Genomic DNA, 17,516 nt, shown 5'->3' on the forward strand with positions numbered 1-17,516 from the left:
CTGCTGGAGCTGGTCCAGGCTGTCCAGCAGATGCACTGCAGGATGGGAACCCCCTGCACTTTCCGCTTCCAGGGGCCAAAATGTGCCTTTCCTATCTCCTCTGCTATCAAACGCAGACACTTAAAGCCTCCTCCTGTCTACCGACTCTGGAGGGTCTACTACAATTCTCTCTCTCTTGCTTTTCAGTGTAATTCTGCATTAGGAGCAACTAGCCAACAACTAAACTCTCACAGTTTTCGTTTACTCCATAATGCCACCCATGGGGCTGTACCACGGGAAGCTGAGAAAAAAAATTGAAGGATGAATAGTCCCCAAACATTGCCTTTCAAGAATGAAGTGACATGTTAAAACTACAGCTTGCTGGTCTCCACTCCTACTCCATTTGCAGAGGACCACATCTGTAATTGACCAGCTGTGAGGCAGCCACTTTGAAATCCAGGACTCACCCCCCACCCCATAGGACAAAATTATATATGAAAATGTGATGAATGAGGATGGGAATAAGTTTCCATGCTAGCCTACAAAATTTTATTTAAGAGTAACATAACTGAATATAGTATGTTTGCAATGAAAAATAGTGGTAAGGTTGTTTTTAAAAGTCACTATTGAATAAGTGACTAAACCAAAAATTATTACATTTGAATGAGAACCAAGTAACTAAAACCAAAAATTAATACATTTGAATGAGAAATGTAATTAACTTGAGTGCTGACACTTCTTGAAGAAAAGTGTGTTTTAAGATAGATGGAGATGTATTTGTAGAGACTCTAGAAGGAGCTCCTAGTCATTTTCCAGAATTATAAAAGGTTAGAATTTAAAATTTCTCTTTTTATAATTGAGTAGAAGTGGTCCTTGATTAGATTTCATTTTACTTCAGAACATTGAATTTTATGGGTTCTTAGAATCGTAGAATTGAAAAGCACCCTGAAAGTCTTCTGGTTCACTCTCTCCCCTAATATAGGACCCCCTCTTAAAATGTCTCTGTTGGGTGGTCAGCCAAGCATTACTTGAGCACTTCCAGGGATGGGGAGCTCATTACTTCTAGAGGAAGCCTGTTGTATTTTAGTACAATTCTAATGGTTGGAAATTCCTCTTACTTAGTGCTGAAATCCAGATACTTTCTGCTCATTCTCCTCCTATTCTCTCCTCCCCAGCCCCCCACTTGAAACCCACCAGTCCTAATTCTCATTCTCCATCTCCTGATCTTCATCTAGAACAAAGTAATTTGATTTGCATCTAAAATGATAGACCCTTCTTTCCTTCGGGAGAATTTCATTAGAGCCTATCAATTTCTCCATACATCTTTTATTAAATCCTTAGAGCAGAAAAAAACATTATGGATTAAATTCAACAATCCTAGCTTGTTTAAGGTGATTATTTGTGTGTGTGGTTTTTTATTGAAGTATAGTTGATTTACAATGTTGTGTTAGTTTCAGGTATACATATTCTTTTCCAGATTCTTTTCTATTACAGGTTATTACAAGATATTGAATACAGTTTTCTGTGCTATACAGGATCCTTGTTATTTATCTAATTTATATACAGAAGTGTGTATCTTTTAATCCCAAACTCCTAATTTATCCCTTCCCCACCCCCTTTCCCCTTTGGTAACCATAAGTTTGTTTTCTATGTATGTGAGTCTATTTCTGTTTCATAAATAAGTTCATTTGTGTCATATTTTAGATTCCACATATAAGTGATATCATATGGCATTTGTCTTTCTCTGTCTGACTTACTTCACTTAGTATGATAATCTCTGTGTCCACCCATGTTGCTGCAAATGGCATTATTTCATTCCTTTTATGGCTGAGTAGTATTCCACTGTATGTATGTGTATGTGTGTGTGTGTGTGTGTGTGTGTGTGTGTGTGTGTGTGTATATATGCCACATCTTCTTTATCCATTCATCTGTCAATGGACAGTTAGGTTGCTTCCATGTCTTGGCTGTTGTGAATAGTGCTGCTATGAACATTGGGGTGCATGTATCTTTTCAAATTAGAGTTTTCGTCTTTTCCAGATATATGCCCAGGAGTGGGATTGCTGGATCATATGATAACTCTATGTTTAGTTTTTAAAGGAACCTCCATACTGTTTACCCCCGCACATCGGTGCCTCGGTCTCTCACACACCTCTGATCTCATCTCCTTTTCTCTGGTCTCAGGCTTAGTGGTAACTGCCTTCCACTCTGAGGCTCTCTATGGGCTGGTCTTTTTTCCTGGTTATTCCCTGCAGTCATTCATATTGTTACTTGTTCTAAAGTAGCATTTTTATTACCTTTTATCCATATCCTCCTGATTTACCTCTAGAATCCCTTCCAGTTCTAAAACGTCTGCTTTTTTTCTCTCCACATCAGGAGAGAATCACTTTAGCAACCTAAAGTGATTAACCTAAGTATCCTATGTTTAATCCATCCAAGCATAGCATAAATATCCTCATCTTGAGGTCCAATTTATTAGGTTGAACCACATGAAATTGCCATTTTGGTAGTCAAAACTGGTTGAAAGTCAGCAATTTTAAATGGTTCAATCTAATACGTTACAATCAGCCTATCTTTTTCATAGAAGTGTACTTGCAAATCTTTGAGAAAACAGGGGAGGGCTTTGTACTCAGGGTGTCAGATGGGCCAGGAAGAGGACAGGGTGTGGAATGAGTAGAAACTCACTTCATCTTAGTTTCTGCATCTATAAGGGAAGCTGATAAAAATTACCGATCTCTCAGAGCTGCTGGGAAGCTCAGAGGAGGCAATGTTAAGGAAAAGTGATTTTAAACTGTGAAGTTGTTCTTTTTGTTATGTGTGCAGGCTAATTGTTTAGAATAAAACAAAAGCGACCCTGCTATGCACAAGGCTTTACAATGGTATGTGGTAGACCATACAATGACATGATGAGAGGCGTGGAGTAACTAAGAGTCTTGGGGTAGAAGACCTGGGGGGTCTGAATCCTGGCTCAGATACTGACTAGTTGATAACCTTGGACAAGATACTTAAAATCTATAAAATGGGCAATAATGCCCACTTCCCTTGAGTTAGACTTCTAGCCTATGCCTACCACCCTAGAGGCAGTCAATTAATGTTAATTTCCCTGCCTGCCCTTTGTTCTGGTTCTGATACCTCTGTAGGGAGGCGTCTAGAGTATTTCCAGCCTGAATCTTCTCCAGGGGTCAAGGGGTCAAGGTTCTGTTTCTAGTTCCACCCATAGGTTTTGCAAAGGCCTGACATTGGCTCTACTCTGCACTCTCCCCTCTCTCTCAGTTTCCATTCCTGGCCTACTCCGGGCCCTTTCTGCAGTCTACCAACAGCAGGTCCATCTGGCTCTATGATTTCCCAAGAAATAATGGTTTACTCCTCTCTTCTAACCTTCTTTTGCCTTCTACCCAGTGGGTAGAGATTATATATGACATATTTAAGCTGAAAATTCAACTTATTCCCTGGCTTGTACCTCTCAATGCCCTGTTCTTTCAGTGATTAACTCTGGTTGTTAAAGGTAACATTCCGACCACACCATAGAGATGGGCCAACCTATGTGAGGAGGGCTGTGCTGAGATGTTGAATGTGGGGCTGGGCATGAAGGTGTCCTTCCTCAATTCAAAGAGGAGAAAGGCATAGGGCAGTTTTGTAAAAACTGCCTTATTTTATTTTTAACTGAATTTCTTCCACTTACCTGTCTACGTTAGGATGGGCCAGAGATGGCTCAATAGTTATTGACCGACCGGAAGCCCTCCCAGGACAGTTTCAGGAAGAGGGAGATACAGGTACCATCCAGTCCACACTCTTCCCTCCTTTTTTTCCATTTAAGACTAAGGGAGCAGCAAAGACAATTAGAAATTGCCCCGACACTACTTTGTTCTGGGTGAGATGTCCTGCCTAGGACCAGCTACCATCTTTCTGATACTATTTAGGACATCAAAGGGCTTGGAATCAAGGCCTCGAATAGGAAAATGTCAGGCCAGGCCACATCCTCCTTTAAGTACACCCCAGTGCAGTGCTGCCTCCAAGAAGGACTGGCACAGGAGGAGATGTTGCATTATCAAGAGAAGGAACTGATGCCTCTGGGGCCCCCTGCAGAGATCCTGCCCCTCTCCTTTTTGTAGCTGGCCTGCTGAGACTTAGCTCATGCCAAACACCTGTTTCAACAGCACTTTCATGCCTCCTGGTGTCCTCTGTAAATCTGTGAAATCTGCATGAGGATGATGCCTCTTATCATCCAGAGCGGAGGGAGGGTGAGGCTTAAATAGCATCTTTGTTCCTTGGAGCCTCGTGCGCAAGCTCAGAGCTGGTGGAGCTCAGAGCTAAAATGAGAGCCTCGGATTCAATCCTAGAGAGGAGAGGTTGCCACTGATGGTGCTTGCCTAGGAGAAGCTGGGGATAGATGACGGAGAGGAGGTCACTCCAGAAAACAGAACTTTCCCCAAAGAGAAGATGATGCAGTTTTCTCTTACTAGAGCTAGCTAAGCTGAAACCACTTTCCCCCCAAAAGAGCAGGGGACCCAGAAATGACATGCACTGGATGTGGCTTGGGAAGCAGAGAAGGACCGATAGTGGTCTCATAGCTGGGGGCGTGCCCACCCTATCTGCTTAGGGAAGGTCACAGGGGAGAGGGTCGTAGAGGTCGCGAGGAGCAGCCCTCGCAGGCCTAGGCCTGAGGAGCTCTCTGCGGCGGGATTCTGATGCTGCTTGGCCGGACAGTGTCAGCATCCTTCTGAGGCCACCTCAGTGCCTTCCCCTGTGTCACTCAGACCTTGGAAACAACTACCCCTCCTCCAGGACCCTTGTAGGATTGACACTGCAGTCTGAACCCAAACTCGGCAGCATGTATGAGGAGTGCTTCCGTTGGCAAGTCTTGCCATGTTTAATACCAGCTCCCTGCCTGCCAGCAGCAGAGAGGCTGTCCTCTCATGGACCAGCCTGCTCCTTTTCTTGTACCTGCCTTTGGGATAGGACTGGGCTGCCTAGTTTCCCCACCATTGTCCCCCAGCCCCAGCCAGGAATGCTGATTCTGATACCACGTCCACTTGCCTTACTCTCCACAAGGCCCTGAAGGCCACAGGAGGTATGGGTGCCTACTTTTGTACACAGGTGGGCACGTAGATAATTACCATTGCTGGCTCCCGGCTGCAGGGGGAGGCCTGGGCTCAGCTCAAACAGTCCATGGCTCCTGTCTCACTTCAAGTAATAACAAAGTCCCTTCTGTGGCTGCAAGGAGGCTCCTGCAGAACCTGCCCCAGAGCCTGTTCTCTGACTTCATCTCCTCTGTCTTAGTTTCCTTCTGCTGCTATAACAAATTACCACAGACTTAGTGGCTTCAAACAACACATGTTTATTCTCTTACAGTTGTGTAGGTTAGAAGTCCAACATGGGCTCTAGGGGAGAGGCTGTTTCCTCACCTTTTCCAGCTTCTAGAGGCCACCTGCATTCCTCGGCTCATGGCCCCTTCCTCCATCTTCAAAGCCAGCAATGTTGCATCCCTCTGGTCCTTCTTCCAAAGTCACATCTCCTTCTGACAACAGTGGGAAAGGTTCTCTGCTCTAAAGGACTCGTGTGATTACATTGTGCTCACCTGCATAATCCAGGATACCCTCCCCATCCCAAGTTCCTTAATCACATCTGCAAAGTCCCTTTTGCTGTGTAAGGTGACATATTTACAGTTTCTGAGGATTAGGGTGCGGACATCCTTGTGGGGAGGGGCATATTTTTCCTACCAAATCCTACCACCTCCTGACCAGCCTACCTGACTGAACTCTTCCCCAATTGAGCCAGACACTCTGCTACCCAGCACCCACCCCTTCCGTTCCCTCTGCCTGGAACACTCCAGGTCCTCAGATACCTGGACGGCTGTCACCACAATTCCTTCACATCTCTGCTTGAATGTCACCTGATTAGAGAGGTCTTCCCTCACTCCCACCCTCTTCCATCCCACTGTGTACCCCTTTTCCTGTTTTACTTTTCCTCATTGCAATTATGGCGCTACATGACATATTTATTAACGTTTATTGTCTATTCCCCATACTGCCCCCCCCCCCAGATTTCCTGTACAAGTGCAGGGATTTTGTCTATTTTGTTCATTACTCTGTCCCTGGTATCAAGAACAGTAGCTGGCATAAAAGAAGTTACTGTAAATATTTATAGGAAGGAAGGGAGAGAGGGAAGAAGAAGGAAGGAAGAAGGAGGGAGGGAGGGGAAGAGAAAGGACCATGAATCAAGGACCCCTGAGAGAGTTCATGTGTGAAGGGCGAGGCTCAGTGTGTCCTCCATCCCCTGAGAACTGTAGAGGAAACCGGCCAAAGCTTTATCAGGGGAGCCTGAGGATGGGGATAGGGAATGATGTTCTGATGCTAGGAGTTCTGAGTGAGAAAGTCTTTGAAATCCTGCTTCCTGGGAAATCTTCTCTGGGGACATATGGGTTAAGCACCTCTCATGTATCTGGAATGGTTGAAAACTCAGAAATATAAGGATGGGCAGTGTCTTCCACATTCCCTCCTATTAATGAAATCTTCCGTAAACTGACCTGAGTTACATCAAGGCAAAATCCACTTTGCATTTAATGTGTCAGAAACCTCTTCATTGCACCCATGAATCTACATGCTGCCGCAGCTGCTACTTCTGCCTGTAGGAGGGGAGGGGGCACTGACAGTTGGAATGAAAATACCATCCCTCATAGTGGACACTTAGCAACGGCAAGCCTTCCCAAATTGGAACTCAGAGTGATAGACGGGCACTTCTTACTGTCCGAGTTTGGGAACACTTTGACCTACTTAGAAGTGAACGTTTTTGGAAGCAGATAAACCTGGAGTGGTTTGTTTTTAGCAACTCCAGCTGCAGTCATCTCTCACTTTGATAAATAGCTTGTCTCCTCCTGAGCTCAGATCTCCAGGAGCCCGTCCTGGCTGCCCGCAGCTCCACCCCAGAAGAGCTTGAGCACTGGTTGTTCTGGGGGAGACACCCGGGTCCTGTGTGAAGCCCCACAGCCTTTTCAGCATCGCCTGGACTACCCTTACCTGGGGCTTGGTTCAGTCCAGAGGGTGATCAGGCATACTTCCTTCCTGAAAAACAGAGGTTTGTTGGCAGGGCGAGCCGAGGCTAAGCTTTTTGAGCATAAGTGAGACAGCCAGAAGGAGGCAGACAGTTGTCAGCTGGGCAGGCAGAGAGGGAGCGAGGGACACCTTTACAGGGCATAGTTGAAGACAGATAGGACGAGCTCAGTGGTGGTTTAGTCCTTGGAGTCTGGGAGCTGTCGTTATGTGGATGGAGGCACCCACGGGGCCAGCAGGCGTGCAGTGGTTAGACCACACTAAACAGGTATAGTTAGGAGAAGAGATTACTATGCATAATGCTGGCAATCATGCTTTCCTGTAGACATTACTGTTAAAACAACACATATAACCTGGGAATGGTTGTCCACATGGACGTTATACAATTTTGAAAGACGTATTTGGAGTTCTAATTAAATATAGAAGCAATGTACAAATTGCACCTCCTTTCTTTTAGTAAGTGTTTCTGGTCACTGATAATTATTCTTCTTCGCACAAGGATGAAACCTCTACTTTAGGTCCAGTCTTGGTCTGCCTCCAGTTTCCCTTTTCTGCCACAAAAAAATTGAACCAACTGCTTTCCTAGAACTCACCTTGTTCTTCTTTGTCTTTGCTCAGGGAACAGTCTTATTCAATTTCTGTTTCTCATATCATTTTCCCATTATAAATTCCCATATACAGGTTAACTTAGTGACTTGCAGATAGTAGATATTCAAAAACCAACTCTTTGTTGTATAAATGATCAGTACTTGACAAGAACCTCAGAGTTTTAAGCCACAGTCAGAAACGGAGGCCAGGACAGGATAATATGGGGAAAATTATGAACCACCCTGGTATCAGCCATCAGGCAGTTCACAGGCCAGAAATCTACACAGGGAAGATGAGGGTTAAGGAGCATGCGGTCAGTAACTAGGGAGTGTCGCGGGTCGTGGGAGGATGTCAGAGTCTGAGAAAGTGAAAACGTTTGAGTCCAGTGCTCCCTAAACTCTGTAGGTACCACACAGGAAGTACTCCCAGAGTCCCAAGGTCCGTGGTCCTAAACTCTGTAGGTACCACGCAGGAAGTACTCCCAGAGTCCCAAGGTCCATGGTCCTAAACTCTGTAGGTACCACGCAGGAAGTACTCCCGGAGTCCCAATGTCCATGGTCCTAAACTCTGTAGGTACCACGCAGGAAGTACTCCCGGAGTCCCAAGGTCCATGGTCCTAAACTCTGTAGGTACCACGCAGGAAGTACTCCCGGAGTCCCAAGGTCCATGGTCCTAAACTCTGTAGGTACCACGCAGGAAGTACTCCCAGAGTCCCAAGGTCCATGGTCCTTTGCCCTGACAATCACCTGCAGAGCTTCTTACAAACTCTAGATGGGAATCTGGATCAGAATCTGGGAGTGGGTGCTGGAAGAGAGATGTACTGCTGGAGGAAAAGGCAGGTAAGTGACTGGTTGGGGTGGAGCTGCCCACAGTCCCCAGAAACCATGCCCACAGCCCTCACCTGGCATGTTCCGGAGAAGGCGTGTACTGTACTTGTCGCTGTAGGAAAGTTCTCACAGGAATCTCTAGGCCTGAGTTGCGGCACAGTTGCTATTGCCTTCTGTCTCTGGGCTGAGCTCTCAATAAGAAATCTGGATAAATGTGATTCTGAAAAACTCAGTTCCTGTAAATCTGAGGAGAATAAGTCTAAAGGACAAAATTGGACACATGTCTGTTGGTGAAAAGGGCAGATGCCTGAGGTCATGGTCCAGCGTTCCTGAAGCCTGTGGCTAACTTGGGGGGAGAGGGCAGACCCACTAGCCCCTGGTACCAAGCCCAGCATTGTGGTATACCGGGCCCAGTATGTGTGCAGGCTGAGACCAGCAGGAATTCTTTGGGGTTCACTGTTGTGGGAAATGGAGATGAGATAAAATGGACACATCAGTAGGCAGAGAGCCTAATTCATGTAAGATAGACTTTGACCAGAAGCATAACTAAAGACAAACAGCCAAAAATAAGAATAAGATTCAACCATCTGTTTGGAAATTAGGAACACTCCAAAGATATTGCTATAGCTCAGAGGTTCTTAACCTGAGCTTTGGGAGTGGGTGGAGTGGAGTTTGCAAACCTTGAGATTATAGAGATTCAACTGCCTTATACAAAAAAAGATGTTTACTTGGGGGGCTCCGATGAGGTCCAGGGATAGATAAGACTTTGGAGGAAAAGTGTATTCAGGTGATGGCATCAAACCTCACACACAACCCGCTACCTCTCTCTCATTTCATCTCTTTCCTCCACGTTGGCTTTATTCTCAGGCAGCTTCTGCTTAGGTAGTTATGGCAGGATGGCCTCCAGCTGCTTTACATTAACATTCCACCAACTTAGAAATCTTCTGGGAAGGGATTTCTGCTTTCCCAGTAGTTCTTGCTAAGGTCTTCCGGTTTATTATCATTGGCTGAAATTGGGTCATGTGCTAAATCTGAACCAGTCCTTGTAGCTGGCTGGCCAAGCCCAGGTCATGGGCCCATCCTTAGAGTGGAGGGTGGACAGAGGGAGGATGTCGACTACATCCACAAACATGGTCTGAGAATGGTTCCTCAAAGAAAAATCAAGGTGCTATTACAAAAAGAAGAGGGTGTAGATTACAAACAGATGGGAGAGACTTCGCTAACTAGTGGTTCTCAAAGTGTGGCCCCTGCACCAACAACATCAACGTCACCTGGAAACCTGTAGAAATGCAAATCCTCAGGCCCCACCCCAGACCTACTTAATCAGAAAGTCTGGGAGCGGACCCAGTAATCTGTGTTTTAACTCACTATCCAGGTAATTCTGATGCACACTCAAGTTTGAGAACCAGCACACCACACCAGTGGTTCTCAAACCGTGCTGCATCTTACAAACACCTGAGGAACTTTAAAAAATACTGATGCCCAGCCTCACCCAGAGGGGAATTAATCTGAATCTTGAGAGGGTTGGAGGGAGGAAGACCCAGGCATCAATGGTTCTTAAACTTGGTTCCACCCTGGAATCACCTGGAGAACCTTAAAAAAAAAATTCTAATACCTAGAATTTAGAAAATCTTCCCTGATGATTCTAATAAGCATCTGTGTTTAAAAACCATTTCCCTACCATCCCCTCCAAATGGTCCTGAGGACAATTAAAACATCTAGATGTAAGTTAGAGGATTCAGGCATCTATTTTCTTAAATCCCTCAACTCAAAACTTGGTCAAATATCTGACATTGATTCCCTTCTCTTTCACGTTCACGTTGAATCTGTCCTAGTGGCTAGCTCCACAAGGACTGGGATTGTTTTTGTTCGTGAATGTAGACCCAGTGCCTAGAACAGAGCCTGGCATATAGTAGGCACTCAGTAAGTGTTTGCTGAGTTAATGAATTGGTCTGAAATCAGTCAGTGTCCCAGTAGTGTTCAAGACTTCCTCGCTGGGTTGTAGACATCACTGGTATCATTCTGGAAGGCACACGAGGACGGCAGTGGGGCTCTTGGGTTATTGATGCCTAACGAGCCTCCAAAATGTGCTGACCGCATCAATTCAAGATGGGTAGGTGTTCCTAATGGTTTTATGCCTTTAAGTTGATAGTAGGATGGATTCCTGGGTTATAATAAGGACCAGTGGAAACATGCCTGGTGGATCCTTTTCATGGAGACTAAGACTACTTTAGGGTCTACTTGTACTCTGATTTTTTTTGAAGTATAGTTATACAATATTATGTAAATTACAGGTGTACAACACAGTGATTCACAATTTTTTTTTAATTAATTTATTTTTTATTTATTTATTTTTGGCTGTGTTGTGTCTTCGTTTCTGTGCGAGGGCTTTCTCTAGTTGCGGCGAGTGGGGGCCACTCTTCATCGCAGTGCGCGGGCCTCTCACTGTCGCGGCCTCTCTTGTTGCGGAGCACAGGCTCCAGACGCGCAGGCTCAGTAGTTGTGGCTCACGGGCCTACTTGCTCCGCGGCATGTGGGATCTTCCCAGACCAGGGCTCGAACCCATGTCCCCTGCATTGGCAGGCAGATTCTGAACCACTGCGCCACCAGGGAAGCCCGATTCACAATTTTTAAAGGCTGTACTCCATTTATAGTTGTTATGAAATATTTGCTATATTCTCTTTGTTGTACAATATATCCTTGTAGCTTATTTTTTACCTAATAGTTTCCAGTACTCTGATTTCTGAAGCAAGGGCTGAATCTTCCTCAGACATCTAATTCAAGCCAGTTTCTACACGATGATGTTGTCAGCCTCTTGCAAAAGATTATGATGCAAAGATGATCCAGTGTCACTTAAACACAAAGGCCCACAGGAAGGTTTAAGTAAAAAAGGAACTGGTTACTCACCAAGCAATTTTGAAGTATTTTTGAATTCCTATCAGAGTGCCCCAAAAGTATTCAAGGAGGTGGATTGGGTGGGTAGACCAAATATGGACTCTTGTATCATAGCATCCAGACAGTGGATCACAAGCAAACAAAGTTCACTTTTCGAAGGGCTGAAGGTACTGGCCATTTTCTGCTCTGGGCTTGCAAGGACAGCAAAATGGGTGTTATATTTGGTGATATAGAAGAGAGAACTAGACAACAGTACTGGTTGCCACATCCTGCAGTAATTCAAGCTGTCAAGATGAGACTGACCAATAGGATGATCAGTGAATTCAGGAATCTGGGGTGTGGGCTGCATGAGCAATTTGAACTTTCATTTCGCTGTTTCGTATGTGGAGCACCAGGGGTACATTTCCTGCTCGACAATGAGATTCTTATATAACACTTGCCAGGAGGGGCCATCAGGGAGATGGCAGTGGTAGACCTAGAAGTTAGATTTTGACTTTGGGTTCTGCTCTTCCTACATGGTGAAGCTTTTTAGAGTTTCTCTTTAGAGTTAAATCATCGAAGCCTCATCAGCATTCATTCATTTAGTTTCTTCAGATTTAAAAGAGGACCCTACCTTATAAGGTTTTTTGGTGTGGATAAATGAGCTAATGTATAGAAGGCAAGTAGGAAACTGCTTGGCACAAATAAATGCTCAATAAATGTTAGCTGTTGTTACTCATGAAGCTGTGCTACTGTGTTTACTGAGCATTGACTGTGTTCCAACCATGTGGCAGGTGCTGCAACACAAATAAATAAGGCCAAAACCTAAGCATGGTTCAAACTGAGAAAAGAAGCCCCAAATCCTGGTAACTCCTAAAAGTCTTGTCCTGTGGCTGTCTTTCTTCCAGGTGGGAATTGCGTGATCAAGCTTCTGTTTTTTATCCCTCTCACAAACTTCCCTTTTTTGTTTTTTTCCTGATGAATGGGCTCTCTCTACTTTGAGTGCTGTATGTTTCCAGCCATCCCTTTTCCTAAATCTGGACACAAAGGAATGGGAGAGATGCTTTGTGAGTGATAAACACAGTGGTTCATGGGAAGGTCCAGTTGGTGTGGTGCAGGTGGGCTTCTTGGGGGGGTAGGGGGGATGTGAGCTTGACCTTGAAATATGAAAAGACTTAAAAAGGAAACAGATAGGGATTTAAGTAAAGGGATGATAGACCCACTGGGTGTGGTTGGGGGGGGTGAATGGACATCTTCCACCATGAGTAAGGTGTCTGCAGTTTCTCTGTAGGCACTCACTCAACTGGAACTATAAAACATCTCTCTAACAGCTACTTCATGGATATGTTTTAAAATTCTCTTAGCAATCTTGTAACATGGGAATTCTTTTTCCTTCTTTTATTTTTTAAATGAGGAAACTGAGGATCAAAAAAGTGAAATGACTCGCCTAAGGTCAGACAGCTACTAGGTGACAAAACAGCTCTGAACTTCCGTCTTATGGTTTCTTTGCAATACTGAGCTTTCCCACAGCATCATTACCACCCCGGAGCCGATGAAAAGGGGAGGCACGATTATCATTATTAGCCTTAAATATTAAAAAAGAAGGAACGAAAAGCGTAGGTGAAGGTGTTTTCAACACAGAGGGGGCTGTCCATGTTCGGAGGCTGAGGACAAGGAGGGGGTGAACCTGTCAGAGAAAAGGCACTATTGAGTCTTGAACCTTCTAAGTCTGCTTCTCTGCCACCTCTTTGGCCTCATCGGATTGCGGATTTTAAGCCAGAGTTGACTGTGGCGGCCTTTGAGGAGAGGACGCTGCACTAAAGGGGAAGCACCTGTTTTGCGCCGAGGGTTGTGTACGCGCCTCCTCCCCTCGCGTGCCCCGTGCCGGCGGCCAGAGCGGCCTTGCATAAGGCTCTGGGCCACGCTGCCGGCGGGACTCGGGCAAACAGCTGGACTTTGGAACTCCGCCCCCAGCGCCGCCCTCCCCGCCGACCCCTCCCCTTCTCCCCAAGGTGGCCCTGGATCCCAGAAAGTCGGAGTCGTTGCCGCGGTGCGGGACGGGAGGGCGGGGAGGGACGGCCGAGGTTGCGAGCTGGCTCCGGGGCCGCGGGGCCGCGGTGGCCTGCCTGCTGCGCTCCCACAGCGGCGGGCACTCCGGGCCATGCGGGAGCGCTGGGGCCGCGCGGCAGCATGAAGGGCGGCGACCGCGCGTACACCCGAGGTCCCTCTTTGGGGTGGCTCTTGGCAAAGTGCTGCTGTTGCTTCCCGTGCAGAGGTGAGTGGCTGTCGGCGCTGCGCCTTCCTTTTAGGCAGAGACCGGGGCAGCTGAGTATGGGGTGGAGGGGTGGGGGGGAGCAGACCGTGGTCTGGGGAAAATGGGGGTGGGGAGGGGAGCACGGCAAAGGGAGGGTTTGCTCCCAACTGTGTTCATTGCAGTTTCTGCGGCGCGAAGCGGTTCGCTCGCTCTCCACTCTCAAGGAGCTTCTCACTTGGATGCGGAGCTGAAGTTTGGGAACTCAGTTACTCACCAGCGACTTTGGATGCTGGGCTTCAGCCTGCAGAGGGCTTGGGGCGCGGATGCGGGGGAGAGGGAGAGGCCACTCGGAGCTCTGTGCGTCCCTGTAGTGGCAGAGTTACACTTTCCTGCTCTCATTTACATATGGACCTCAGCCGCGGGGTTAACAGATGACTCTTAGCTATAGGAATGTGTCTGACACTTGTCTCTACACCAGGAACTATTTTTGCCAAGTGACAACTTTCTTTGGGACTAGAGCGGGCTTTTCTCTGCCTGGGCTTTGGCAGGTCAGCGTGGGTCTGCAGCTCTGGGCCGGAGCTTGGCTCATTAATTAACCAAGAACTCTCTATGTACCCAATTAGGACTGTATTTAATTATTCTGCTAATTTTAGTGTTGTCGAGGAGACTTGCAGGAAGCAACTAATTTCCCCAAAATCAGCCTGCAAAACACGATGGTGAGAAGGATGACAGAAGGAAAGTTATCAATGTGTAGCCTATCCTGAAAAAGAAATCGAGCCCTTCCTAGACAGAGTTAACAGATGTTCCTAACACAGTTCATGTCACTTTAACGCCTCAGCTTGGAGGGTGGGGGAGATTCTGTTTCTGTGTGGTTAGAAGTGAGAATATAGGCTCTCACTTGACATAAGCCCTTTTAAAATTTCACCTTTTGGGTGTCTCGCCTCCACCCTTATTTGCAATGCCCCAGTCTCCTTACCCATCCTCGCCTAACGAGTCCTGATGGAACTCTCTGGGAGTTACTGGTGAATAAACTTCATCCAAGTGACCACCGCATCCTCTGTGCCCACCCCACACATAACCCTGACAAATTCTCCATGCTAAGCAGATAGGAGACTACAAAAACTATTTAAATCTGAAGGACCTTTCCCCAAGTCATTAGGGTTCATAATCTCAGCGTCAGATTCTCTCAATCCTGCATTTAATTAGAACAGCTTGGAACTGAATAGTAGCTAACTCTAAAAATCAGAATTCAGAGAGAGAAGGAATTTTAGGAGGCCAGGGACCCTCACAAAAATCCAAGCCTAGTTCAGAAACGTTCAAAACCAAGGCTGGGAATTGAAGCAAGGGGGTATTAAAAGGGAGAGGAAGCAGGAAATGGCCAAAGGGAATCCGAGTGGGTGGGTTTGCGCTGAAGGCTGGGCTGCTTTCATGGTGAAGGGTTTCCAAGTAGGATTTCTTGGGAGTCCATTTCCTGTCCAAAGGCAGAATTTGGGAACGTGGGCGGTGCTTATCTAAAGGCCCTGCAGCTGCCTCCTTGAGTCCAGATGTGTGGCAGCCACAGCTTCCTTACAGAGTAATTCTCCAGGGGTCTCTCAGCCTTTGCTTTGTTTGTGAATTGCCCTGGCGGGCCCTCCGTGTGGTGGTGAGAGGAGGGGGCTGGGAGCCCCCTTGGGGTGCCTGCTGGGTCACCTCCTGTCTGCAGGACTGGGAAAGCGGCGGCTGCAGGCTCTGTGGCTTGCGGGGGTGGGGGGTGCGGGGAGGGGGGGGTGCTGGAGCCAGAGCTGGAGGAGACCATCAACTCTCAGCGGAAGACAGAGGGAGGCAAAAGGCCCAAGCAGTGAAGGCAGCTTAAAAGGGAAAAGGAGGGTAACAAAGGTGGGTGCCTCTCGCCTTCTCCCTCTTCAGTCCTTATTCTTTGCCACATCTGAAACATGTGAAGATGGAAAACCGGGGCTCCAATCTGAGAAAGATGGTGGGGGACGTGATTTAGCCACCCTTCCAAGAGCCCCTGGCGGCCGCTGGGCAGAATGATGTGTCTGAGGTGTTGGGCACTGCCCGGGGGCTCCCTGAGTCTGCTCTAACAGCAAGGAGAGCTCAGAGTCCCCACCCAGCCCGAAGGCATATATTCGAAGCAGACTGAAAAGATAATGTCTTGTACTGAGCTTGAATGCATTGTCCAGAGCCCCAGGACTCCATAGGAAGAAGCTTGCCCAACTGCAACACAGAGAAGGGCTCGGGCGAGAGTCTGAGAGGCTGATGGGAGTGCAGGGCATCTACACCAGGGACGGTTGGCCTCACTTTTCAGTTAAACCAGTTCCTCTGCTTGTACAGATGACTGTGAAGCTAATGGTTTAGAACTCACTACTATGGTTCCTGAGTCAAGGGGCCTTGACTAACTGGCTTCCAGTCACTCAGCTTTTAAAGGACACCTCCTTCTAAAGTCTGGGACAAAGGAACCAAGGGGAAGTGGAATGTTCTGGTTATTTTTGACACAAAGCTAAGCTATCCTGGACTTGCTCTGGTGAATCCTAAGTGGTTGCAATTGTTAACACTAGGGTAAGAGTCAAGGATTTAGTGACGTACCTTTGTGGCCTTTAAAGATCATATTTGAGAAAAATATGGACGAAGTCAGTGGAGCTTGTCTTTGGATTTGGAAAAGTGAGGAAGGCAACTCTCTTGTGTTCTTCTGTTCCAGTTTTTGGTTCTGTTAAGTATGGGTATGGCAAAGGGGTTTGATGAAAGATGACCTTCCTTCCGTACCTTGAAATAAGTATTGAAGGGCAGGAAAACTGATAACCAAGGGTAGAACAGAAATAGAGATGGGTGAGAAGGAAGAAGGACAGCAAATACATTTATAACTGCCTTTTTGGAAGTGAAAAATAGCCAAACATGAAATAATGGCATGTGTGTTTCTGAAGGGTGATTAATCACTGATGTCGCTCTCCGTGGGAAGTTTCAGGATTTCTTTGGCTACTTCGACTTTCCTCTGTACCTGAGGAAGTGGGTCCATTCTGGATTCTTCTTTAGTGATCTTACAGTTTTAAAAAGCAACTTGTTTCCGAGTGACAAAAAGGATTTCAAGTCACCTGGAGGGTTGCTAAGTCATGTGCTGCAGACCAGAATTTGTGACTTCTTAGATCATGGAGCCTAGAGATTTTTCAGACCTTGATAGTTGGAAGCCAGTTGTAGAGCCTTTAATTTTCTAGTCAATTAACTTTGGGTATATGGACAAAAGTCCCTTCTTGGAAACCTTTCCTGACTGCTGCCCTCCTCTGCTTCTCCACAGTGTGCATGGCATTTATTTATACTTGCTTACTGTTGTATCACTGTCATTGCCTCTTGAGCCCATGTGCCATCACATCTCCCCATTTGTACTGTGAGACAGTACCTGGTTCAGAAGACAGTCTCAGAAGTGAAGAGAGGAAAGGGTGGCGACTTATCCAGGCCGAGTAAGCTCACAGGAGAGGTGCTGGGGTCACAGTCCCATGGCTCTGTCACCACAGGGGCGATTGGGGCTGACATCACAGGGTATGGGTAAGAGTTATGGGGGTTTACAGGGCATCCCGAGTCATCCTTATCTATAATTTCTTTTTTTCCCCCTACGTTTCCCCAGAATCACTAAGCAGGAATCTTATGATTGGATGTGAATATTCCTTCTTTGGCCTGTGAATTAATACAGCTCATTTTATAAACTGAATTTAATGTGTGAAACCATGACACCAAGTTCCTTTAGAAAGGTGTTGGTAACCTCAGAGGGGAACAAAAGTGACATTCACTTTTGTTTACTTTAGTTAACCACCCAAGGGTCAGAGAAGCCTTGGGGCCTTGAGGTATACATCCCTTTTTATTTCTTTATCTTCCAGGAAGTGCCTTTACCACTATGAAAATTGAATTGACCATTTAGCATGTATGTTTGTCCATTATATCTCTCGATTTTCTCTGCCTCCC

General features: G+C 46.4%; 1 protein-coding gene across 11 annotated transcripts in view; it reads left to right on the forward strand.

The window, feature by feature from the left end:
• The window catches only part of KALRN (kalirin RhoGEF kinase), a 653,671-nt gene that overhangs the window by 530,860 nt on the left and 105,295 nt on the right, over positions 1 to 17,516 (forward strand). The window contains exon 1 of one of the 11 annotated variants that reach the window (XM_061194281.1): positions 13,398 to 13,589. The exons of the other annotated variants lie outside the window; for them this stretch is intronic. Within the exon in view, the coding sequence (XP_061050264.1) occupies positions 13,505 to 13,589 (85 nt within the window). The 5' untranslated portion in view covers positions 13,398 to 13,504. Of the gene's footprint in view, positions 1 to 13,397; positions 13,590 to 17,516 lie in introns of those variants that run through there. 11 annotated transcript variants of the gene reach the window in all.

The sequence above is a fragment of the Eubalaena glacialis genome, chromosome 6 (genome assembly GCF_028564815.1).
Source record: "Eubalaena glacialis isolate mEubGla1 chromosome 6, mEubGla1.1.hap2.+ XY, whole genome shotgun sequence".
Classification (NCBI taxonomy): Eukaryota; Metazoa; Chordata; class Mammalia; order Artiodactyla; family Balaenidae; genus Eubalaena; species Eubalaena glacialis.